This window comes from Artemia sp. Qi Xiang Cuo, chromosome 1 (genome assembly GCF_049724085.1).
Source record: "Artemia sp. Qi Xiang Cuo chromosome 1, ASM4972408v1, whole genome shotgun sequence".
In the NCBI taxonomy this organism is placed as follows: Eukaryota; Metazoa; Arthropoda; class Branchiopoda; order Anostraca; family Artemiidae; genus Artemia; species Artemia sp. Qi Xiang Cuo.
In genome coordinates this window covers 52,393,625-52,420,914 of record NC_142794.1, presented here as the reverse complement: position 1 = coordinate 52,420,914, position 27,290 = coordinate 52,393,625, and the positions used below count along the sequence as shown (strand labels likewise).

General features: G+C 36.1%; 1 protein-coding gene across 2 annotated transcripts; it reads left to right on the top strand.

Annotated features, from left to right (window-relative positions):
- Window positions 1–27,290, top strand: LOC148956454 (uncharacterized). 2 transcript variants are annotated; one of them, XM_089095394.1, is made up of 3 exons: window positions 1–116; window positions 676–828; window positions 26,128–27,290. In XM_089095394.1, exons 2-3 carry the CDS (start codon window positions 804–806, stop codon window positions 27,261–27,263), a joined length of 1,161 nt encoding a protein of 386 aa, XP_088951520.1. In that variant the 5' UTR covers window positions 1–116; window positions 676–803; the 3' UTR covers window positions 27,264–27,290. The 2 variants fall into 2 exon arrangements, with proteins under 2 accessions (XP_088951520.1, XP_088951511.1); XM_089095385.1 differs by lacking the exons at window positions 1–116; window positions 676–828 and adding an exon at window positions 16,412–16,484.

Below are 27,290 nucleotides of genomic sequence, written 5' to 3'. Positions count from 1 at the left end.
TTCAGCTTGTGCAACCTCCCACCTATCGAGCTGCAACCTGATCTGACGCCCATGGTCCGTCTGCACAAGACTGTGATGTCGCTAGCCCGCCGGCACAAGCCGATGATGATTTAATTGTAAGCCAAACTATTCTTTCATAAAGATTATTTATTAGTGCGATAAAAAACTTACCGCTTTTTTCTAGCTTATGTATATTCTTGTTCTTAAACTAATCCATTCTTTTCATTCTTTTTTTCCAACCTAACTTCTTAGTCTATTAGAGAGAGCCTAATAAAAGTATTTATCACTAAATTTTTAAGTTGTCGAAAAAACCGCTCCTTAGACATTAAAAGTATACTTCTCCAGCTTTTACCCTATCATAAAATTCTTTTGACTGACGAATCTTCAGTTTTATCAATAGTTTTGAAATTTCATTAATTCTTATTTGTTAGAAAATTTAAGCTTCAGGTCAAAGACCCCCATGGCTCTCAAGAGATGTCTGAAAATAAGACATTCTTTTCAACCTATTTTTTTAGTCTAATTTCACCTTTTCTGTCTCATAAAACCATTTTATTCTAAAACTAATCCATTCTTTTCGCTAATAAAGGCTTACTTGTTAGTTTTATCAATAGTTTTGACTTTTCGCTAAAACATTCCACCTGCCCTTCATGGTTAAAAAGGAATATTCTTTTTCAGGTTGATATCGACATTGACTTGCTCGTCGTCAAGTTCTTTGTGATGGAGCTGTACCAGTGGAGGAAGCCACTGACGAAATTTTCTCACCAATTCCACCAAAATTTTCTCACAGAGGATTTTCTCACCAGATGGCCAGAAGCAAGTCCCCCCTCAGTAAGGTTTAACATTCTTAACTGCTAGTAGGGGTTTTATAACATTTATATCAGTAGTGTGGCTCAACGGACGTCTTTACATATATGGTCAGTAGGAGTGGGTCTACAGTAACCGAGAGATCCCCTGTACCCTTTTATGGGTCATAATACAGTGAATGCATTCCAGCATGTAGTATGGTATCTACAAGGGCTCATAGTACCCTTATACGCTCATTCTTGACTAGTCTCTCTTTTTGTAGAGCAAAGTGTTCAAGTGAGCCAATATGCTCCTATTATTGTTCTAGGTTCACATACCGTCATCTCAAGGAACCTACAACCTCTATAAGGATATTGAGTCATTTATGGACATGCAAGAGGTCCCGCAGATTAGTGAATGCGAGGAGGGTCTGAGTGTGGGGGTGAGTCCGGCTTGTGTAGCTCCCGCTGTGTTTATTTAGACATTTTTGTGCGGGGTCTCGGTCTTGAAATTGACTATGAATGGATAGATCAGTTGCCACCTAGTGAGGTCGAGACAGTGCCCGCACCGCAAAGAGATATAGAGAAGCAAAGTGGTGCCGGCTCACCCCTAGTATTGCCTGAGTTGTATTTAGCATATACTGTTTTCCGCAGTATTCATGTTTATAGGGGTGAGTTCGGGGACCCATTCAACTCCCTTACAAGTGGTGGTATCCATACGGATCCAATTGACCTAGCGCACTCCTATGTCAGCAAGATTTGGGCACTTCTTGAAAACCATATGCGGGAGGCGGGGTGTAGGGACAACATTAAAGCATCCATCACGCCTAAAATATTTTTTTTTATTCATGTGTGGGTGATTTGCACCCGTTTCACATACAAACTAAGATGCAGACGCTTCATCCGGACTAGCATAACTTTGAGGGTGTTTTTTGGATTGGGTAGTGGAAATTTTTAATAGGATGGAGGGTTATAATGAAAACGGTAGTGCGTTAGATGTTTTATTCATTAAATAAAATAGAGGGAAATATCACTAAATTTAAAAAAGAATTTGTTGTAAGAGGTGGGAGAGGGGGACATGGGGTGCAAAATATAATGCAAATTTGAGAGGTTGTAAGGGTATACAATGATTCTCTTTCGATTCGGGCTTGGAGTGTTTCAAATATTCAGTCCTTGTCGCAGGGCATAAACCCCAGGCAATGGCTGCTACTAAGACATATTTGGACATGGTTTGGCAGTTAATGGGGTTGGGAAGTGGTCAGAACTTCCTAAGGTAGATTTTAATTGTTTAAAGGCACATTATCCTGTACCGCTAAAGGGGATTGATACTTTTGAGAGGGCAAATGAACATTTAATTATTGGGGTTACAGTGTTGTAGTTTGATGAAGAATGTGAAGAGTGGGAACTCAGTAATAAAAAAGGGTTAATATATTTTGTAAAAACTCCGTCCATTAAATCAGTGAAACATTGGGTGTGGCTTCTTTACGAACCTACCAAAGATCCTCATTCAATTGGACATTTCTTTCCAATTCCACATATTAGTCGGCTTTTAAGTGAGGGTAAAGGGAACAAAGGGGGTACCTGCTGTTACTGTCCAATGTGTTAGTCTAGATTCCGTAGTGAAATAAAATTTAAAAATCACTTGAAACACCGCAAGTGTCATGGATACCAGTCCGTGGAGACGGTTTCAGGAGACAATGCCACCTTGCGGTTCAAAAGTTTTCAGAAAATGCCCCTAAAGAGCAACAGGGTAACGTTAGACATTGAGGCTGCACCCATGGATGTGTATGATCCATCAAATTTGAATCATGTTAAAGAACACGAAGCCATTTCAGTCTCTTTTTCCAATGCGCAAAGAGATTCGGGTAATACCTTGCAATTAGTAGATGTAGTTGAGACTTTGGGTGGGGAAAATTGTGTTGGCACAGCTAAGGTTGCACTTATTAAAGCAGCAAATAAGGCAATTTCAAAGCTGCGTAACACACATTATCCAGTAAATCTATCACCAGAAGACGAGTTGGCTATTAAAAACCCAGATATATGTTGGGTTTGTAAGAAACAAATTATTGAGGTTAGTCGGGATGCGAAAGTCCGCGACCTTGACCATTTATGGCAAGAAATATCATCGGGAGGGAGTTACTTTTGGGGGGGTTGCGAATAAATCATAATGTAATTGTTAGGCAGCAATACTTTCTACCGGTTTACATGCAAAATTCCAACTACAATTTGAAATTCAAATTACCAGCGTTGGCACGTTTGCAGAAAGGTAAAGTTGTAGATGGCGCAAGGGTAGATGGTTCTTTTTTTTACATAAAATCATCCCCAAATCATCTGAAAAGTTGCTAGTCTTAAAATTTAAATGGAAAACAATTGAAAATAGTAATACGTGCTTGAATAAAATCCGTTTCTTAGATTCCTATAGCTTCTTCCCCAAATCCATAAGTCAACTCATTCAAGTACAAAAAAGGGTGATGATTTTAATAGTTTTCCCTCCTCATACAACACTTTTCAAATGTTGAAATGTATAATTTATTAACGTGTAAGGGCATGTACTCGTACTAGTAATACAGCTCCGAGAATCGGAGAGAGAATCTCCGAAAGAGAATCGCATCAAGCATAAAATTCATACAAGGACTTGACGGGTTTAATAGTATTGCGTCAAACTCATGGTTCATTATTGACGATTTAGCTGAATCTATTGAAGAATGGTCTCAGGAAATGTTACAATTACTTACGGTCCGGTCACATCATGAAAACATTTCCGTAATTGTTGTTCTCAAGAATCTTTTTTATTAGATTAAATGTGTGAGGACACTTGCTTTGAATTGTACCTAATATATCATCTATAGAGTTTTTCGCGATTCAAGTTCTCTTATAACTCTAAACAAACAAATCTACCAAGTTTTTACTTTCCGCGTACAATCAGGCTACTAATAAATCTTATGGGTACATTTTATTGGTCCTGAATCAAAACACGTCCGAAGAGATGCGTGTAGTCACAGATATTTCCGATAATGAGATTACTGTGTATCTACCCTTAAATAGTAAAAAATACCATTAGTTGCCATCATGACGCTGAAGAAACTACATGAAAACAGACATTTATTTTCCGTGTTAGCCAATTCAAAACCGCGGCTTAGGAAAGATATACTCAAACATAGTATTGACAAGGAATTCTTTAATCTCTTATCTGAACTATGTTTAAAGTAAAAGGAAGGTAATGTTCAACTTTCAGATGGTGTTAGACAAAAGAAAAAGCAACATCGTTCGCGTGTATGTGCACTAGTCAGCAAAAAGAAACTAAATAGTAAAAGAAAATGCCTTGTTCAAGCGGGTGGTCGTTTATTTTCCTTGTTACTGCCGATAATCACTGAACTTGTAAACACTATTCTCTATAGAAATAGTTAAACCCTATAAATTGAAGCCAGTTGAACTTGCTCTTTCACCAAAAGACCAGTTTGAAGATAATCTTGGTAAATTTATTAACAATGAAACTATTGCCGATGATTAAAATTTGATTTTGCTTCAAAAGGCTCTGATGTTTCAACAATCTTAAACCTTATCTTGAAAAACCGCTCAAAGTAAATGTCAAAGTAATTGATCAACCTTCTGAAAGTACTGAAAGTTTTGAAACTTTTAAAAAGCCGAAAAAAGAAGATTTATTAACAAGTGTTGTAGACATGTTGCCCCCATCCTATCGTGAGCAAAGTAAATAACTATTGACTTATGTCGCTGGTAGTAAACAAATTGACGAGAAAAAGAATGAACTTATAATCCAGGGCAAGATCTACAGTTTAATTGATTTATAACGAATTAATATATAAAGAATTTTAAAGTCGTCAAATTTTCCAAAAAGTCTTATTAGAAATAAATATGTTATAAAACAATTAAGAAAATTTGAAGAAATATCACGAATATTTCATTGGATAGTACGCCGAGTGGGCCTGGTAAGGATATTAAACGAACGCGTCTTTCCACATCATTTAGTACGCAAAAGGGTAGCGAGCGCTTCACACCACAATTATGTTCAAAATGGATCAAGTTTTGAAAAGTGATCATGAAAATATTGGGAAACTAGGACGTTTAAGTTCTCGCACTGCACTTGCTAAAGGTACCAGAATTGCAAAGGAACTAGTAAAAGAGTATTTGCAAAAGGAACCCAGTTACACTCTTCATCAAAATCATAGGACCAGAGGTCGTGACTATCGAAAAACTGAAGCCTTTCACCCTCTGCATATTTTACAGGCAGATCTTTTGACTCTAGATGCGATTCAATGAGGCCATAATAGACCGTATAAGTATATTTTACTTGCAATAAGTATTTTTACTCGCTATGCATATGTCATTCGACTGCGGTCAAAGAGAGGCGATGAAGTTGCTAAAGCCCTTGAATCCATCCTTGAAAAAAATTCATATACAAAAATTCAAATAGATCGCGGGAGTGAATTTGTTAATCCACGTGTAAAATGGGTTTTATTGAAATATTATACAATACTCTATGATTGTCATAGTCCTATGAAGGCGGCATTAGCTGAACGTTTCATACGAACTATTTGGCTTTTAATTTCAAGATAGTGTACATTGGGAAATACTGCTGCATTTATTCAAGATTAATTAAAAAAACTTTCCGAAAAATAAGTTTTCCAAACAAAAGTAAAGGCCATTTTAAACTTAGGCTCAGCAGAAACAAATACCTGTTAAAATTCAAAACCATAATGACCAGAATTACTATTAAAGAATAAATAAAACCCAAAACGAACAGAAATTAAATAAACAATCATAGCAAAAAACATACAACAAGTAATAATTTAAACGAATAAATAAATCTTAAAACGAGTGAAACTTAAATTGAATATGCAAATCAAGCTTGAAACGGACAAAAATCATTACAAACAAGAGTTTGAGTATCTTTTCCTTCTCTCACTGTAAACGTCTTAAAACTACTGCGTCATTGGCGCATTACTGAAAACCAATTTTATTACAAATATTTTCTTTTGTACTTAATATTGAAGATAAACATTAAAATTATAGTAAAATTTTGAACTGATGAGCTCTCAGCAATTAATATCATTATGCATAAAATTTTCAGTTTAATTTTTTATTTATTTCTCACGTTGTTCAAGACGCATATAGTTTTACTACCAACAAGAGTTTGGTTGCTTCCGCCTTCCTTAACTGCAAATAAAAACCAAAACCCTACTGCGTCATTGGTGCTTAACTGAAAACGAAGTATGTTACAAATATTTTCTTTTCCAGTTCTTACAGCATTGAAAATAAAAATAAAATTACATTGAAATAAATTCTTGAACTGATGGATCTTTCAACAATTAATATCATTAAACATCAAAAATTCAATTTGGTGTTGTTTATACTTTCCAAGACTGTTCAAGACGCATATAGTTTTCAGTAAAGCGCCAATGACGCATTAGATTTTAGACTTTTAAACTCTGGGGAAAAAATAATAAATAACAATGAAAGGCAACGCTATAGCGTTGCGTGTAGTAAAGGTCAGACGGCTCCAATGCTTTTTTATTTATTTATTTATTATTATTTTTCCCAGAGGCACTTCATATGGAAGGGGTCGTCCAAAAAAACTTCAAAGGGGGCTTATTCGATTGGAAACCGAGACTTCTAGTGCCCTACTTAAGGGTCAAAAGTGACTGGAAGGCAACGAAAACCCCTTCCACGCCCACTATTTTCCCAAACACATCCAATCAAAATATTGAGATAGCCTTTTTGTTATACGTAGTTGATTTCCAGATAGAAATTATGTTTTTAAGGACAAAACTCCCCCCACAGCCCTCAGGGCAAGGATTGTAAGTTATGACCTGGGGGTATATAAGATTTTGATAGAAAACATTGTCGTAAAAACTTCCAAAGGACTCATTCGATTGGATATTTAAAGGACTAGTGCCCTTTTTAATAGTCGAAAGTTATTGGAGGGCAACTAACCCCCCTCTCATGCCAACCTTTTCCCAAAATATCCAATCAAAATTTTGAGATAGCCATTTTTTTCAACGTTGTTGAAAATTCTGGAATGACAATCCCCTCCCCTAGCCCTCAGGGCAAGGGTTTAAGTTATGCCTTGGGGGCATATAAGGTTTTTATAGAAAGCGTTGTCGTAGAAACTTCAAAAAGGGCTCATTCGATTGGAAATTTAAATGGCTAGTGCCCTTTTTAATAGTCGAAAGTGATTGGAAGGCAACTAACACCCCTTCCACGCCCACCATTTCCCCAAACACATACAATCAAAATTTTGAGATAGCCATTTTGTTCAACGTAGTTGAAACTTCTGGAAATTATATCTTTGAGCATGACATTTCCCCAAGGTCTTCAGGGCAAGGGTTATAAGTTATGCCCTGGGGACATATATTGTTCTTATGGAAGGAATGCTCGTATAAACTTCAGAGAGGGCTCATTTGATTGAAAATTGGAAGTTCTAGTTAACTTTTTAAGCGTCAAAATATATTGGAGGGTAACAGCCCTCCCTCACGCCCTTTTTTCCCAAATGAATCCGATAAAATTTTGAGATAACTATTTTGTTAAAAATAACTCAAAGATCATATAGCAAAACTCCGGTGTCAGCACAATCCCCTGGGCCCGGGGGCAGATGTTGAAAGTTGTTCCATGGTGTCATATACTTTTCTTATGGAAGAGATGCTCGTATAAACTTCAAAGAGGGCTCATTTGATTGGAAATTAAACTTTCTAGTTCACTTTTTAAAAGTCAAAAGAGATTGGACGGCACCTAGCCCCCCCACGCCCTTTTTTTCTCAAACCCATCTGATATGAATATTGAGATAGCCATTTTTTTTTACAAATAGTTCAAAGACCATATAAGGAAATTTTCGGTGGTCGACACAACCCCCCAGGGCCCGAAGGCAGGTGTTGTAAGTTATGCCCTGGGAGAATATACGGTTCTTACAGAAGGGATGCTCGTAAAAACTTCAGAGAGGGCTAATTTGATTGGAAATTGAAAGTTCTAGTTCAGTTTTTTAGAGTCAAAAGAGATTAGAAGGCAACTAGCCCCCAACGCCCCCTTTTCCCAAAAATATCCGATAAAAATTTTGAGATAGCCGTTAATTATTCAAAAGTCAGATAAAAAAACTTAGGTGTTGACGCAACCTCCCATGGCCCGGGGGCAGGCGTTGTAAGTTATGGCCTGGGGCAAGTATGGTTCATATAAAAGGGATACTCATATAAACTTCAGAGAGGGCCCAATTGATTGGAAATTGAAAGTTCGAGTTCAATTTATAAGAATCAAAAGAGATTGGAGGGCAACTAGCCCCCCCTCCTCTACACCCTAGATGCATCATATAAAAATTGTTAGATGGAAATGTTGTTAAAAATAGATCAAAGTCCAGATAACAAAAACCCCAGTGTCGTAACAGCCCCCCAGTGCATGAGGGTAGGTACTGTAAGTTATGCCCTCGGGGTATATCTGGTTGTTATGGAAGGGATGCTCGTATAAACTTCAAAGAGGGCTCATTTTATTGGAAATTGAAAGTTTTAATTCACTTTAAGAATAAAAAGAGATCGGAAGGCAGCTACCCTCCTCCCACAATCCATTTTTTTTGCCAGACGCACTTCATATAGAAGGGGTCATTGTATAAACTCCAAAGGGAGCTCATTTCAAAGGTAGCAAACTTTTTTCACTTGTATACAGTTACTTTGATACCAGTTTTGATACTTTGATGAAGATTGGATTTTTTAAAAGTTTGATTTTGAAATAAGGAATTTTTAAGAACTTGAAACTTTTTGCAATCAAAAACGAACAAAAATAAATTAAAAAAAAACTTCCCGAAAAATAAGTTTCTCAAAGAAAAGTAAAGGCCATTTTAAACTTAAGCTCAGCAGACACAATTACTTGTTGAAATTCAAACTCAAAATGACCAGAAATTACTATTAAAGAATAAATGAAATCCAAAACGAACAGAAATTAAATAAATAATCATAGGAAAAAGATACAACAAGTAATAATATAAATGAATAAATAGATCTTAAAGCGAGTAATGCTTAGATTGAATATGAAAATCAAGCTTAAAACGAAAGAAAATGTTGTTACTGAAGTATAAATGAAACTTGAAACGAACAGAAATTAAATAAACAATCAATGCAAACAGACACACAATAGATATTAATGCAATGAATAAATAAATCTTAAAACGAGTAAAACTTAAATTAAATATGCAAATCAAGCTAGAAACGAACAAAAATCACAACAAACAAGACTTGGGGTATCCGCCTCATTCTCTCACTGTAAAAGTCTAAAACCTACTTCATCATCAGCACTTTACTGAAAACTGTATGTGTTTTGAACAGTCTTGGAAAGTATAAACAACATCAAATTGAATATTTGATTTTAACAATATTAGTTGTTGAAAGATCCATCTGTTCAAGAATTTATTTCAATCTAATTTTATTTTTATTTTCAATGCTGTAAGAGCGGGAAAAGAAAATATTTGTAATAAAATTCGTTTCAGTGAAGCGCCAATGATGCAGTAGGCTTTCGGTTGTTATTTACAGTTAAGGAAGGCGACAGTATCCAAAATCCTGTTTTTAGTGAAACTATATTGGTCTTGAACAACTTTAGAAAGAACTAATAAATTAAACTGAATATTTGATTTATGATGATATTAATTGCTGAAAGCTCATCAGTTCAAAATTTTACTTTAATTTTAATTTTTATTTTCAATATTAAGTACATAAGATGATATTTGTAAATTGGTTTTCAGTAAAGCGCCAATGACGCAGTAGGTCTTAGACTTTCCCCGTGAGAGAAGGAGGCGATACCCCAAACTCTTGTTTGTAGTGATTTTTGTTCGTTTCAAGCTTTATCAGCATATTCAATTTAAGTTTCACCCGTTATAAGATTTATTTATTAATTTACATTAATATCTATTGTATATTTGTTGGCATTGATTGTTTATTTAATTTCTGTTTGTTTTAAGTTTCAGTTATACTTCAATAGCAAAATATTTTTTTTGGTTTTAAGCTTGATTTTCGTATTCAATCGAAGCATTACTCGCTTTAAGATCTATTTATTCATTTATATCATTACTTGTTGTATGTTTAATCCTATGATTATTTATTTAATTTCTGTTCGTTTTGGGTTTCATTTATTCTTTAATAGTAATTTCTGGTCGTTTTGTGTTTGAATTTTAACAGGTATTTGTATATCCAGAGCTTAAGTTTAAAATGGCCTTTACTTTTCTTTGAAAAACTTATTTTTCGGAAAGTTTTTTTTTAATGAATAATAATAAAACATTGGAATCCTATGGTCTTTACTATAGGCAACGCTATAGCGTTGCCTCTGATTTAGATAAAATCATCTTGATCCATAACCAACGTCCTCATCTTTCTTTGTCCAATGTTAGCCCTAATGAAGTTCATCATAGTGACAATACACTTTTTCTTAAACAATATTCTAATGAAAAGGCACGGAATAAAAAATTTAATGCTGGTGATACTCTTCGAATTAATCAAACAAGAAATATTTTTAAAAAGGGGAATTACTTGTGGTCCACTGAACTTTTTCAAGTGTCAAATGTCCTGGACACTAAACCTATGACGTATCGTCTTCGTGATATGAAAGATGATGAGATTCCTGGTGGTTTTATGATTATGAATTGCAAAAAGTTGGAAATAGCGAAATCTATCAAATTAAAAGGGTGTTAAAGACTCGAACTCGCAAGGGTAAGCGGCATTTGCTTGTTCGCTGGCTAGGATAGAACTCTGATTTTGATTCCTGGGTAGACGTTGAGGATATAAACAATGTCTAATGATTTTTATGTGACATTCCTGCTCAATGTTTCTGGCCCTCTCTATGACGATTTGAATAAAACGAGCTATTTTTGAACAAAAATCTCCCCTGTCATTAAATTTGATGGAAAGTATGAAGTTGCTCTTGTAGATTTTATTCTCAAAAATACATATGGTATCCTAAGAAAGGGTCGTACATATGATGTAAAATTAGGCCACATGATTGGCCAGTCGTTAACGATCAATATATAGTTGAAAAGATCAGTTCATATGAATACCCCTTTGTCGCATAATCATACAAGGAGTTTGGTAGTATGAATGATGTGTATCGTGCTATTGAAAGAAGAATTTCCGCTCGTAAAAATGGTGCCTTTCATTTCAACTATTCAATGGAAAGGGGCAAGATCTGCATCAGCTCACCCATTGACAAAAAAAAGTTATTCTCAACGATAATCTAAGAGCTGCTCTTGGTTTTAAACATAATATAATCAGTGGTAAAAGTGCTGGAAGGGTTAGTGGCATGTATCGTGTCATTTTCGCAGGGTATTCACCTGCCTTCTCCTTGGACAGTTGTATATTTCTCTACGCATCCTTTGTCGAGAGATCAAAAGTCGGTAATAGCAACGTTCCCCTCCTACGTGTTCTTAAATGGAAGACCTCTAGTGAACAAATTCACCAATACAACATAAAAGACCTTCAATACATTCCAGTCAACACTTCCTATTTGGAGCTCTGTCCGTTAACATTAAGAAGTGAATTGGGCGATCCTATAGCAGTAACAAAATGTTTGGCTGTAATAACATGTCATTTTCGACCCATTAAGTGAGATGGCTGATAGAATTCATGTTGTTTGTCCTGATATGGATTGCTATGTTGCTACTTTTGCACCACGACAAGTGGGTCATAGAATGGACTATTACAGGATTTGTTTGTCAATATCCGGTTACTGTCTTGGAAATTGGATGGCTAAGCTGTTTCGCTCTGCACTACCCCTGGCCAAAAAATATATTGCACCGGTTGCCGCGGATTTTGCGTCCTCTACATTACATGATTGGGGCTTTGGGAAGTATTTTGAAGAAATTGTTTCACAAAATCTGAGGTTCAGCGTGCGATCCCTTAGCGAGCGATTGAAATCACGGCAAATCGGAAAAGGTTTAAAAAGGGTGCGAAAGACTTCATCACTCAACAGTCTCAGCCCAGCCAGGAAGCGTAAAAAATCCAAAAAGAAAGTAACACGATCGAAAAAGGGTTTCTTTTCCTGTAAAATGGCATATCTACCACAAAAAGAATCTCATCCTTCAGTCAACTCATCTCTAAATCTATTCAACGCAAAAAATGTAAATGTCAGTATAAAAAACGGATACTGTGAACAATTTGGCCTGCAACAGCCGCTCTCTGAAAATGTCCATTTTCAAATTTATTCCAGCGAAGATTATTTCATAGGTTTTACTTCAAAGTTTATAGATTTACATGTCATTGTTAAAAAAATCAAACAATGAAAAACCAAGTTCGGCCTAGGTGTTATCCTATGAAAATTGTGTACTACACACTTTTGTTTAGACCAATAAGTGTCTACATAAATGGAACGTTGGTGAGAACAAGCAATAATCGTTCAAATTATTCAAGTTATACACAGTTTTGTATTTTTGAATCCAATGTCTTATAAGCTTTTGAGAAGTATGGATATTGGATATGAATATAAAACGGATATTGCCACTACCAATATACTTAGAGATACGACAACTAATGGTTTGCATTTAGTTGGGAAAGCAAATCATGAGATATTTAATATACTTTTATGGTTGCTCCCCAATGTAAAGATTGATATAAAGCTACAAGTCGCTGCGTCCAATTTTATTTTGTGGAAAGTACATGGCACTGCACCCGATGTAATAGTCTATCTCACGTCGGCAATACTTCACGTACGAAGCAGCAAGCTATGAGTTCTGTTACCTTGGCAATTGGAAAATAAGAGCCTCTGGAAATAATATCAAACTGCTCGTTCCTTATACAATCACGAATCAACGACATATTGCTACAGATACGCGGACCTATACTGATTCATCACTTATCAATGGTGAGATTCTTTCGAAACTTGCTTTGGCTTTTATAAAAAGTACTATCGGTGTTGGATCATGGTCAAATTTCCCGTGTAAATTTTAACTGTTTTGAATTTCATCTCTTGTGTGTAAAGTAAATGGAATTCTACTCTACAATTTATCCTTTGGTATATCCTACAGGATCCTATATGAAGTGACAATGCAATCCCTAGATCGAGACTCACAATTATTTGAAAATGGTATAACTGAAGAACTGTTTGCGAAAACTCACGGTATCATTAAATTAGATTTGACCCTACTCAAGATATGACTATTGACCGAACGGGTACTGTACGTTTAGAGTATACCTTTGACGAGCCATTGGAGGAAAGTATTACAATAATCTCTTTACATCAATTTGAAACTACCCCTGATGGGATAGTTTCCTATTGGGAAACTACCCCTGATGACAGTGTTCTATTAGACTTGGCACCATGAACAAGAATCAAATAATCTGTATGTATTCAATTTGGATCCTTACATGTCCAAATATAAATCTTATTACATACCTTTGGATTTCTTGGAGCATAATCAACACGTTAATAATTCCATTATTATTGTTAATAGCAGTCCATCAAGTGTAAAGACGGGGCATTAGCTACGCATCTTTCAAACAAGAAAGAAATTTCATAGTGGCCTACCGTATACATTCTACACGTCTCACATTAAAACTTTTCTCTGAGCAAAGTGGAAAATCCATTATTAAAAATTGTAAGCGGGTACAGGATTTATCAATTAAACGCTATGGTTTTCATGCACTATTATATTTTGTTTTCTGATGTCGCGGACATACTAACAGTCAATTCCTCAAGATTAGTGGGGTCAATCCTCGATTGAACGACTTTCAAGCTGAAAATACCCTTCCTACCTTTACAATATAAAGTTTAGTGTCCTAAGAGTGAAATGCTTTAAAAATATATGTAAATTTGTTTGTTAATAAAATTTTGTATGTACAAAACACTACGTCCTATTTTTAGATTTCTTCTTCTACGCATAGGTAATCATCAGCAACGATAAGTGGTAGGAGCTCGTCAGGATTCAGGTTGTACTCATTTTGGCAAGCAAAGTCAGGATCACATTTTCTCTAATATATTGTAACTTCATTTTTATTAAATCTCTTTGTAAAATCAATAACACTATTCTGATTCATGTTATAAAATTCACGTGTTACAATTTGCTTATTTGAAGCAATGTCACATACAAAATTCTCATATGAAGAATCACTTTCTGTAACAGCCAAATAAAAGTCTGTAGGTTTATAATCATAGTAGCCAGTTTCTTACAGCGATGACGCAAGAACCATGCTCTTTTATTATTCCAGCAATTGAAGGACAGACCAGGTTCTTCTTTCGAAAAAAGTTTAAAGCCGCGACGATACCAGTCTCTTATAAATCAATTGAACTCACGTTTAGGGTTTTTTAAAATCATGCCATGGTAAGTATTATCCCATTGATTGCATTTATCATAGTGACAATTGGAGCATAGGAAACCTCTAGTATGAGAGTCACAAATCTCTTCAAGACTGGAATTACAGTCTTTAATTTGCACAGCATATCCTCTATGTAATTTACACGCATTACATAATTTACACTTTTCCTTATAGTCATCAGCAAAAGTACAATTCTTACAGGATGACCAGCTGCCCAAAGTATACAAGCATAATGGACATCTGTAAAAGATTTTACGATGTTGACTGCCTCACTTTCAAAAAGAAATGACTCGCAATCAATAAAATGTCTTCTAGGAGAAGTGACGTCGTAAAGCTTGTTTAGACAGCATTTCTTACAAAATCGCCGTTTAAGTAGTGGATAAAAGCAAAACCACAATATCATTTTGTCTCGATTAATATATCTAAAAATTGAGTAACAGCAACTGGGCCACGACGACAAAGTTTTACAGTTCAAAGATGGGGAATCAGTTCCCGTCATATCGTTAAGCATTTCTCGAGAAGCTTTCGTTGACCAGATAATTCTAGAAAATCATCATCTAAAATTAACCACTTTTCCAATTTTACTAGATTCCGTAAGATTCTCTGGCTCTCAAATCCATCCATTTTAACACTCTCATTACCAATTCTAAAATCTCACTAGTAACAAACCGTTTTTTATTGATTATTCTCTTCAATACGTTTCGCTAGCGTATTTAATCCGTCTCTTAGTATCTGTGTATGCACTATTTTTACTATAGCCGCAAAGCATAATTGTTCTTCAGACTTGAACATATCCTGCATACATCTTGTCCCATTCTAGTATTAGTCGGCAACCTCTTGTAATTTCCACTGCTACTTTAGGCACTCTAGGTTCCATTTTGCTAACACTTTCAATATCCAACAATTTTTAAGTATACATTACAGTATCTATGATGTTGACACACTGAACTCTTTTAATACTGAAAAAAGATAGCATCATCTGGTCGCTGGAATCCTGGGCATCTTCCAGAATAGACGTCTAGACTCCTATACGGGAGCTTCTAGTTTTGGAGGGAGGAACGTCCTCCAGAAAACCAATTTGCCAAAAATGGCTACAAATCGAGACAAATGGCGGTTGCTATGGGAAATATTGGAACATCTAAGGGGGTCATAGGAAGTCTGCCAGCTAGAAACATGTCATGTCACAGGAATCCTATGCTATTTTCCTATCTGTGTCATGGAACTCCTATGGTATTTTTCCTAGGGATGTCACAGGAATCCTGGGGATCTTGCCAGGGGTGTCGTGACGTCACAAGGCATGACTTTAAAGTCCTATGCTATTTTCCTATCTGTGCAATCCCCTGCAATTTTCCTATGGACCTATTTAAAGCTTGAGGGTATGTCATCAGTTGTGTCCACTTTAATAAAACCGAGGACCGCATTACACATGGGCTAGTAACTCCTATTATTGGTACTTGTTAAAGATCCCGACCACACTCCGATTTATCATATAAAGATGGTGGAACACCTGGAAACACCTGACCGTATTGCACAGGTGCGAGGGGCTAGGAGCTTCACTTATCTGACTTTCAGAAATCTTATGTTAATTTTCCATCTGACTTCCAGAAATCCTGTGGGAATCTGACTTCCAGAAATCCCATGTTAATTTCCTATCTGACCTCCAGAATAGATTGAGGGGATACTACTCATATACAGGATAATTTTCTCTCATTTTGAGTTTTAGTATTACTCTCTGCTTTTATTTCAAAACCCTTGCTTGTTCTATTTAATTAATCATAATACAAACACAAATGGCAATGAATAAGGAAATTAGTCTAAAAATGAAGAGAAATTACCAAAAAGTGTTGGGGATTTATTGGCGCTTTATTTCAAACTAAATTCAATGCTTCAAATATTGTCAGTTCATTTTTAGCTACCGGTTTTTTATGTGTTCAGAAGGAAACGATTTAAAAGCAAAAATTTGCAGATGAGAATCAGTGTCATATACATAGTCAATTTATATCGAGAAATCTTTGTTTTTAAAAACAGACTAGTATTTTTTAATTAAAAGGAAAAATAATTAAATTAAAACAATGTACAAATATATTTCATTTTCCGTGATGGCAAATTTAATCTAGTGTTGAAGGGTCAGTTTGTTGTATTTTTTCCCCCACTCAAAACTGATGCTTATCGCTCTTTTTGGCGTGGTTCTGGCATAACGTTTTTGTCTTATCCCATTCCCAAGATTTTACAAAAAAAAAGTCAGACTAATACCAGAGGCGCAAGCTTGTCTGATATTTTCCACAAGTATCATGGACGGAGATATGCTACTATTCAGTGCAAAGAGATGTTTCCTTAAAGATGTCCAGAAAAGCGATCTCATTCTGTTTGGAGATTTTCTTTTTTCACTGGTTTTGTGGGAAAACTTTATCAGGTTGGTAATATTTCAATTTTAGTTAGGAAACGTCGAAATTAATTTGGTAAATGATATGAACCAGGCCCTGAAATGGCGAGGGTGTTCCCATAATGTCAATCTACGCTTTAGTTTTTTAATGGCAGGTTTGAAAGAAAAAAAAACAAGATGAAACTGCACAATTTTAAATTCTCAAGTTAAATTTTTTGAATACAATACAGATCTGTGTTCTTTTTTTTTTCAAAACGCATCACGGAAAATGCACGTCACAAAAACACAGAATTGTTCATTTCAAATTGGTCACAGCACTGTAAAGATTTATTAATGTCATTCATATATAGTCTTTTCTTATGTTTATAAGATCATACTATCATACAATCGTCGATGATTGGTAGGAGATGATTGTCACAAAGATGATTAGAAGGAAGATCAGAAATACGAGTATAAGGGAAGAGTAAAAAGCCCAAACAGACTGACCTGTCGGCTGAAAAATACTTCTGACAAGTCGTTACGCAGAAATAAAATGAAACAGAACTCCTTTGACACGTCAAGATTGGTTGATACTTTATTTTATTTGACTTATTATAAAAAGGCGACATTTTCACGCTGAACTTGCAGCAAAAACCAGTGGAGTCGGAAAAACCCAAATATCTGTCTTGGGGTTAGAAATTTTCAGATTGTCCAAAGAGCCCTTGAAAAGATTCTTTGGGTGTCTGACCTCCCCCCACCTCTTGTTTGCAGGTATATAATGCATAAGTCGCCAGTAGATCATATCACCTACCACGGTGTTCCCATTGGCTTGTCAATAATGCACACCCGACAACTATTAATTGCTCATATTGAACATAGAGTTGGGTTATTACATGCTTCTTTTGTAACGAATAAGTTACGCTTCAATCACCGTCTTCTTTCGAAACTTTTCAACTTTGTCACTCTACCATATCATCTGTACATATCGCCATTTTTGAAAATGCTCACAAAATCTATCAAGTCAAAAATTCGTTCAGTCTTCTTCCGGTTCGCAAAATATCTTTTACGTTTTCCCCCATTGGACCCGTAGCTCTTATCTAGTTAGAAAATTTAGCATTGCTGATAATTCATGCTTATAATTCCCGTTTGACAAAGTTGAACCATCCTTGGTTGTCGGTACTGGCCCTGTAGTTAAGGTGTATTTGTTGTATTTTTTGAAGTGTTTGTTTTTTTTTGCTTAGTGTCATTGTTGCAATTTTAAACTGATTGATGATTTAGTCTCTTTTCGCATGAGTCCAATTTAAGTGACGCTGGTTATTCTCAATCTTATTTCAATTTTTCTCTGTTAATATATGGCGAAAATTACTAATAATTTAACTGTTTATTAATTATCCATTCTTTTAAGCATATTGTTTTAATTATAGAAGTAAAATTCCGTGATTGAATAATTTCCTTGTTTCTGATATTTATGTATATCAGAGTAAATGAATCATTTGTTGAGAGTGATCTGAATTCAAGACCAGTGAACGAAAGTGCTGTCTAATTGTGTTACCGTTTCTTGTCATACTTAGACTATTTGATATGATTATCAACTGTATATTTTTAATTCACTGATGATTATTTGGGTTAATTTTTTTATCAGTTGCGGCTTGATGTAACGATGCTCATATTGCTTATGTTATTTCAGTACTTAGGAGTTAAAAAACAAAAACATGTCACGTACCTGCAGTGCAATGTATAATTGAGTTTTTCTTTCTCGTCTTTGTAATTTGTTCTAAGAGCTCATTTAGATCTTAGCTCCAGCGTTCGTCACTAAGTTTATTATCACTGCTAAGTTTATGTGTGTTTCTTCTTTTTTTTCGTTTATTGCTCCGTCTTTTCCTTTTTTGTATGAAGGGTTATCCAATAGATAATAATAATAATTCTAAGAAACAGGGACTTTTTTCTACTAAGATCTTTCGTCCGGTCAGTGTCCCTCCGGTCTGAATACAGGCATGCAAGTTTTTAAGTAACAGATTACCTGCCCTCCTCAAGAGATGAAGCCATTTGTTATCCTCTTAGAATTTTGGGTCAATCCACCTAGGGTATCAATATTCAAAGCGGCTACAGTAATTCTAAATACTAAGCTACCTTAGGATACAAGCTTTGCAGGAGAGTTGAACAGATTAGAAGATTAGTACTGTTAATATAACTGTTGTTTCTTTGAAAAGATCATGCTTTTAAAAAAGGATAGTTTTGTCGTAGGCATGTTCATTTCGGAGCAATTTGTCAAGCGAAAAGGGACAAACAGCGGATTCTGGGAGAAATAAAATTGCCAATATCTTAAAGCCTAAATTGGAAACAAGATACTAATTCCACTAATCGATTCTACATTCTCATTTTAAGGCTACTGAGTATGGATCAGCCTTTAAAACAATTCCGCTACCATCTTTCGAATTAATACAGCCAAATTGAGGTTTGTAAAAGACTGCAAATGCAGCTTACCTGCGACTTGAAGGAAACAATGTCAAAGAAGGAAACAATAATACGAAATAAGGACATTGTCTTAATTTCAAACTAACACATTTTGTCTTGTAATATGACAGAGATGTATTACCATTTTTGGAAACAAAACTAGTGCTTTATCCTTCAGGAAACAACAGTCAGCATACTGTTTTGCGCTGAGTTGGCCTTAGGCCGTTTGGGAATGGAATGAGTTGTAAGTAATAATAGTGGCAGTTGCTTGACTCTAAATAGACGAATTCAGAAAAATTAGTGCTAAAACTTTTTCAGTAAAACTGTATTTTTCTTTCAATAGTGACAAATAAAGGACCTTATGTTACGTATTTAAAATACAAGGAAACAAAGAAAAATGTACTGCCTTCACCTTGGAGATCCCCTCTTAATTATCTGCTTGTGACATTTGATCATTGATTCAGCTCATTTGCTATCATGCCTTTAACTTTTTCTAGCGAATTTATTGTGGTAGTTTAGTTATCAGGTGTTGTTTCTACAGTTGTTGGTCAAACTAAAATGAGGACCAGAGGGTTCAGGGTTAGTACCCTTAGGATCATAAAGTGAGGAAGCAAATCTCTAATTTGCCTAGCTCTTCCTGAATAATTCAGAAATTCGAAGAAGCCTGAGAATGATGTTTCACATGCCCACTGAAACCTCATAGGGGAATACCATCCGAAATTCTGAAAAAAAAACCTAAAGCCAAGGTGAGGTTAAATGCTGTTTTCGTTATTAAAAAATATGTTCTTTAGAAATAATTTAGACTATCGAAAAATCACGGGGTTTTGAGGTGATCGTGGTTTAATGACTGTTCTGTACATGTGCATCGACAGCAAGTCTATGGGACCGTACTTCAGTAACAAAAGATAAATAAAATTCCAAATCATTTTTCCATCCAGGCGGAGCACCTGCGCTGATGTTTACCATTTGATAGAAATAAAAATATACTGAATTGAAATACTATTAAAACTTTCGGAATGTTAGGGGAAGAGGCATTGGGAACGTTATATTTCTAATATAACGCAGATATACTATTTTGCTGGACTGAATACATGTTTACTTTCAGTTTACCCTTTCCCTTCCCCCTAAGTCTCATTCAAGGTCAGCTTGAACCTGTAGTACGCTTTGAAAATTTTAAATTAATCCCCCAAGCTGTTTTTTAGAAATGGAGAATACCCCGTTTTGTTAATTCCCCAACTCAGTTGGTCTGAAAGGCTAATTTATTTATTTTTTTGATTAAGCTGAACGTGTTTCACTGCATTCTAATATGTGGGGGGGGGGTCATAACATTCACGTTTAAATGGTGTTTTAAATCAAAAGACACGAATTGTTTTCAGGTTAACAAAATAGGATATCCAGCATATCTCAGGAATGGCTGGGGGATAGTTTCGGAATTTTGAAAGGGTGCTACAGGGTCAAGTAGACTTTGAGTTTTACTTGGGTGGAAGCGAACGGTTAAATTAATAGAGACAATGTATTCAGGCCAGCAAACTGGTATATCTGCAACATCTTCCGAACGAATTGAGAAGCTCCCTCTAAAACTTTCCAGGCGTTAGGGAAGGAGGTATTGAGGACTTCATATTTTTAGCTTAGACAGAAGGTACATGAGGTCAAAAAATCTATTTTTCCACTTTGCCTAAACGTTTTGACATTATTAGTAAAAGTGGAATTTTGAATCTATTAACGGTGAAGTACTGAGGTAAATCAAAAGACTTTACTTGAACCCTACCTTACCTTATACCTTCCAGAACCATTGATGGTTCTGAACCACTGCCATAAATTTCAGAATCACTGACTTTTTGTTGCCTGCCTATACTTGTATTCTTCTCAAGCACATACCAGCGAATGCAAGAATACTCTTTTCGAGTTGCCAGTTAATTTTTCAGTTCCCACTAGTATTAAGCAGCCTGGAGATTACTTTACTATTGAACAGGCGTAACATCAAACATAGAGAATATTTTTTACTCCTCTAAATGGGCTTTAATTTATTAAAGACTCCAGCTGACTGCCCAATTCAGCGTTTGATCTCGGTCATTATTTAATCATCACCGTCAATCCAGTTACTCGGTAACTCGATCTCCTTGACCTGCTCTAAATTCTTGTTCTTGCAATACAGTCCTGTATTGCAAGAATAGAAATTTAGAGCAGGTCAAGGACTTCAAGATCGTGAGTAACTGGATTGGCTGTGATCATGAAATAACAAACGAGATAAATGACTGAAGAAGATGAAGTTGTCCAAAAAACACTTTATGTTGAACTTATTACCAAAATTTAAGAATTTCAACGCTTGTTCAAGCGTTGAACTTGTAGTGGTCATGCTCCCTTACTAATTTAAGTTAATAGTCAAACAAAAAGTTGCAACTCCTGCCCCTAGTTGTTCCCTGGATACTGAAGATGTGGTATTTTGATAACCTGGATACACACAGTGTCTTTCATTTGGTTCCAACCTCTGCCCTACTCCCTCCTCATAAGTCATAGTTCAAATCTACTTGTTCCCTCCCGTAACATTCCCCTTAAGTTTCAACTTGATATCCCAAGCCATTCCCGAGATACTGCGGACGTACAATTAAGATAATCTGACAAGCCTCAATCTAATTTTATTTACCTCGCTATTTAACTGGACATACATCATTTAGTCCCAAAAGAGCTTTTGATGTAAAAATGTATTTATGAATCAGAGAAAAGGTTTTACTTTCTCTCGTATCCAACAAAACTTTGAAGTCCTCTTGCCCCGCCCTCCCCCCTTCTTCCCCAACAGTACCTGAAAGTTTTAATTTCTTGCCCAAGCTGTTTCCTAAATTTTATGGAAATGCTATTTTGATAAACCATATACCCATAACGTCTTTTAATTTATTCCCCGCCCCTATTGCTACAGATTTTTTTTTTACACCAAAATGCTTAGAACAATCAGCTGAATTACACAAAAAAAATCCACCAAAATCCCTCTTGTACAAGTGTCCCAAATTTGCCCTTGAAGGGGGGAAATGAGGGGGGAATCGATTTTTATCTTTATAAGTGTTTTGGAGTTTAAATAGTCGTTTCCTTTGAAATCAAGCATGACGAATCCGAATACGACGTCAGAAATCCAGTATTCCGAATCAGGGTATCAATTTTTACCTTCATGGAATGGAGCGGAGGGGTGGGTAAAGTACGCAGATCATTATTTGACGGATTCCTGCGACTAAAGAATCATTCTATATCAAATAAAGTAGTGTATTGCCAAATATGAGGTCAAAAAGCAGTTTTTTTTTACTGTTCAACTGATTTCCACCTCTGAGGACCCCGTAATATAAGGGGTTGACAAGTATAACTTCTTGAAAACTAATTCTTTAAGCGGGGTTAAAACTTCAGATCAATCAGTTATGAAAATGAACGTTCAGAACTCAGGTAAATTAATACCAAAAATATTTTGATTTTAAAGCACAGTCCAAGGCTAATTCTTCTTCCTACTGGTCTTTTTTATCGTCCCCATCCTGTCTTGCTGCAGCATTAGCACATAACGCCCCTTTACACTCCCCGCAGGCAAAGCTGCAGGATAGACTGTTCCGACGGCAGCTGTATCTGAGAGACTTGCACCTGCTAGTGCACTGGCACTGCACCGTCATAAACAGATTTTCTGGTGCTGGTGAAGCATCTGTCATAATGTGAAGATACATATTCCTTGACAAAGAGAAGTGCCAATCTATTTCTTCAGGCCTTAGCGAAATGGACGTGTCTTGCCTCTTCATTATTTGCAAATAGCATCTGCAAAAGTGGTACTTTCCGACAGCCAAAGTTGGCGATAGCCGCTCCACCTGAACGAAAGCATTTGAACTTGCAACCAGCATAGTAAACAACCGCACCCGGATATGCTTCAGGGTGTCCTTTCTCTTGTATTACTTTTCTCTTTGTATATGCGGAGCAAAGCTTTCTCTCCAGCTTGGGTAATCTCCTGTTGCTGGAATCCTGGTGTCATTAAGATCTTTCAAGCATTCTTAAAAACATCATCTTTAAGTGATAAGGAAACCACTGCCGGTTTTCCTACTTCGTAAAGTCGAGATGTTGTATCGCAGCCAGACATTACGTGGTAAACGAATAGATTTTCTGCTGCTTCGGCTCCAAGTTTGTTCTTGATCCTTTTTATGCCATACACTGGTCGTTTATTTTCATGCGTGTCTGTATGCATAAAGATATAACATGCAGCAAGCATGGCATGGTACAGTAAAAGGACTAATAGATCGGTATCATTTCCAATCAAAGTGGTCGACAAAGTTTCAGCACAACTGACAGCACTTTGTACAACTAAGACATCGGCATCATCCTGAGCATGTATAACTAGACATCTGGAGTTCGGCAGCCTCGCAGTTGGTAGGTCGATGAAGCGTTCTTTATTTTTGGGACTGCTCAAAAATTCCTCCTTACTTTTGAAGATCTTCATGTTACTAAAGAATTCCATCGTTGGACACGACAAACCTTTGGTTCTATTCAGCTGTGTGCAATTTTTCGTCGTTGGTGTATCAGTGTAAGAGTGAAAAACTCCCACTGCCTGGCCGAAATGTCTTCTAACATAATCTACGATTTTGCCACCTTAGAGTATGTGGATCAGGCAGTCACGGTATTTTGTGGGCTAGCCAGCCACCGTCAAAAACGCTCTGGGAGGTTGACAATGTCACTGGATCATCGATCCCCTCAATTTTCATTAGTGCATTTGTTAGAGATGCTTTATCGGCTGTCGTCATCAGCTCGAACGAAGTAAAGAGCGATGGTGGAAAAGTACAGAGCTCTAACGACAGAACATCGTTCAAGTCAGAACCACTGGTACTAGCCAATGTGGCTAGACGTTGGAAGATTAGAGCTGGTTCGACAAGTTCTCTTTCGCTATATATCACCACAGATGACTTCTCAGCCATAGTTACAGCTTTCTCCTTTCTCTTGGAAACATATTTGTCAATTTCTTTCGCTTCCATGTCCTTCAAAATCTTTTCTGTCATAGATTTGGTATCCTCTATGTTTACAGATGAGGAATGCGGACACCAGTAACCACGTTCAATAGCTGTGAATCTTGCCTGAAGAGTTCTAGGGCTCATTAACGTTTTTTCGATCACCAAGTCAGGAGAAATTGCCACCCAGTAGTTGTCAGTCCTCCAGATGAACAGTTATTCCTGTAAGATTCTGTACTGCTTTGGGTTGTTTTTCCTCAACTGAAAATCGACTACACGAACAGCCAAGCAGACTTCGTGCAAAGATTGTGGCTGGAAGCAGCAAAATACGGAAGCATTTCTAACAAAAACTGTGGATAAAGCTCAAAATTGCCACTTTGTTCAACTCCCGGGTTCTTTCTCAAGATTCTAAGCAGGTCCATATACTGAAACCAAAGACGGGCAGTTCTGGACTTGGACAATCGTTCTTTTACACTATGAAATATTTTATGGATAAGCTCTACTGCTTCCGACACTTTGGCTTCGTCAATGGTATCCCCCTGAAGGAGCGACTCGTACGCCTGTTTTGCTTTTCAAGGGGTTCTGGTAGCACGTCATTGCCATCAAAAACTCTTTTATTCAGTTTTGCACAGCACGAGATACAGCTTTGCCATGTAATATACTTCGTCCAGTGTCAGGCACATATACTTGACTTTTGGTTTCCAAAAGTCCCGAGTCAACCATAAGGAAGCCAATGGCTCCTAGGAAACTTCCGCGGGTGTGAGTTCCACCTAGGACAACAATAGCATTTCTTAAAGCACTTGTGGCAGGCTCTGCATCGACGATACACTTTGCCTTCCAGTAAATCGGTTGGTCAAAGGTAATGACTAGAGTTTTTCCAGCTCGACTAGCGCGCTCGTTAGCATGCATAAGTGCAGAATAAACACAGGAGATCAGAAAATCGCTGAAAATCAGAAATGATTATCCGCTTTTTTCCAAAATCGGAAGCATAACTCTAAACAATATATCACACAATATTTCTACTCAATACTCGCAGATCCCAGTTTATTCTTTTGTCTTTTTTTTCTGAAGTAAATAAAACGGCACCAATCTTTCATATAGCCTTGAACCCAGTCGTTTGGCAAGTACTATGGTAAATGGCTCCAGTGATTAGATCCGCTAAAGAATGATACCAAGGAATGGAAAACGGAAACTGGAGGAGGAGGGGATTCTAGAATACTGGTTCTAAATTAAATTATTTGAGATTCTTATTCTCAGGCGCCATTTCTAGCTTGGTAAGAAATGGTGAATTGACCAAAGGTGATTAAAATAACTAATTCATATGGGTCAATTTTCACAACTGTTTTAGGTAAAATGAGGTACTTGACTACGTAAAATCAAGTTTTTAACTTTACTTTCGAATTTTGTACCACTAGGGAACGCTACATAGGAAAGGATCAAAAATACGACTACCTCTAATTTTCGAGTTTTAACACCCCTCCCCTTCTTTTAGGGTGAAAATGGGCATAAGGGTGCGGAAAAAATGGAAACCTGAATTCAGATTTGGAGTCATCATGCTTGATTTGATAGGAAGCGACTATTTAAACTCCAAAATATTTATAAAACAAAAATCGATTTCCCACTTTATGGGCAAATTTGGGACACTTGTGTAAGGGGGTTTTTGTTGAATTTTTTTTGTGTAATTCAGCCGATTTTTCTGAACCTTTTGGTGTAAAAAAATTATGAGGCAGTTTCCCCTAGGCTTGACCATTTTTTCCCGTATCTTTCCTCCACTACTGCCTCTGAGCGCTTAATCAGAACTAAACACTAGTAAGTGATGTGTTCCACTTGATTGATTTTGTTGTTTTCTAGAATCAGCACTTCACCTACTATTTTAGAACTCATTTATTCATCTATCTTAATATCAGTTATATTTTTTGGTTTGACTTGACTATTCATCTTAATTTTTTTTTTAGATTTATTCATTCATTGATAGTAATCTCTTTGTTTTAAGTTTGACTTATTATTTTAACTTCTTTCTGTTCTTTTCAGTTTTTAATATGCTCCTGTAATTTCCTTTCAATTTTTTTCCCCTTTTTTTAACAAAAAGTTATAAAATCAATTTCGACTAAGATACGACGTGGGATAAACATATGCAAAAATGAGAAACATTCAGGAACAGTTAAAATGAAGTTAGTTTCTTTTTGTTTTGATACAAATAGGCTGACTGAGTCTTAACCCTAAAATTTAACCTCAGATAAGATCAAGTTACTCCATACTATATTTGCTTTCATTTTTTCCAGCGGAAGACATTAGCAGAATAAGAAATATCCCTTCTGTTCGCTTGGAATATTCAAGTTGGTCAGATGAAAAAGGAAACTTTTGGATTGCAGGGGGAGCATCAAACGTATTCTCTTTTAATGACATTTGGCACTACAATGGAAACATTTGGGAAAAGATTTATTACCTAGATGCAGAACATCATCGATCACACCCTAACATTTCTAGTGGAACCATTCTCTGTGCAACAGAACAAATCCTTGCTCTCTCTCTTTCTAAAAAGGACATAAATCGAACAGAAATTTGGGTCTTTAACGGAAAGAGCTGGACAACTTATCTCTGTTTGTCGGGAAATGATTCTTCTGTTTGTCCCTACACGAAAGCTGTGTTTACTGTTTGTGACTCATCCAACTTGCGTCTTTTGTTTATTGATGAGACTGACATCAACTCTGTTAAGAGAAAAATTTGGAGTTTTGATATGCGATTCACCTCTTGGCAACAGGAAAGAAATTGTCTTATTGGAGTTCAGCCTAAATTTACGGAGTGCATAAGACGGTGGAATAGTGTTGATGGTACTGCTCTTTCTTGTGGCACAAAAATATTTTGGCTGGACTTGAGCTTGCTAAAGTGGTATGAAATTACGGATCATCCATTTCAAGAAAAATGCATTATTTTCCTTATGAAATATAATGAATTTCTTTTGATTATATTTAGTGAAGACGGCCGATTACAGTTGGGAATAAAGAGCTTGGCAATGGGGCCTTTCCAGGTCATTAATAGTGAAGTGTCTGTTGCAGATGGAGTTATTCTATCTTTGGAAGAAAGAATTTTTTTTATTCCAGGAAACATCTCTAGCAGCATTAAGCTTAATATATCTAACAAAGTTGTAGTAAGGGTTCAATACTCTAAAGACCGAGGGCAGAAATCAATTTTCAAGTTTGATAAGCAACTAAGTAGCAAATCAAAGGATCAGAAGGATGATTATTCTCCCGAAGGATTTTCTACTAACTTTTTCTTTATTTGTGGCATATTGACCTTATTCTGTTTTACTTCTGTTATTTTATTTACATATGCTTATTATTACAATTCCTTTAATTGTCGTACACCGACATCATTTGTTAGATATACGGCTATCAAACACGAAACTTTTTTACATTGATCTCGTTTAAATCTATCCGAAGTCTTC

What these genes read in the sequence shown, in the direction of transcription:
- LOC148956454 (XM_089095385.1), top strand. Translation starts at nt 16,412, where the DNA reads ATGTCCAGAAAAGCGATCTCATTCTGTTTGGAGATTTTCTTTTTTCAC. An exon ending in TTGTGGGAAAACTTTATCAG is followed by an intron (nt 16,485 to 26,127) that starts GTTGGTAATATT and finishes CATTTTTTCCAG; the next exon opens with CGGAAGACATTAGCAGAATA.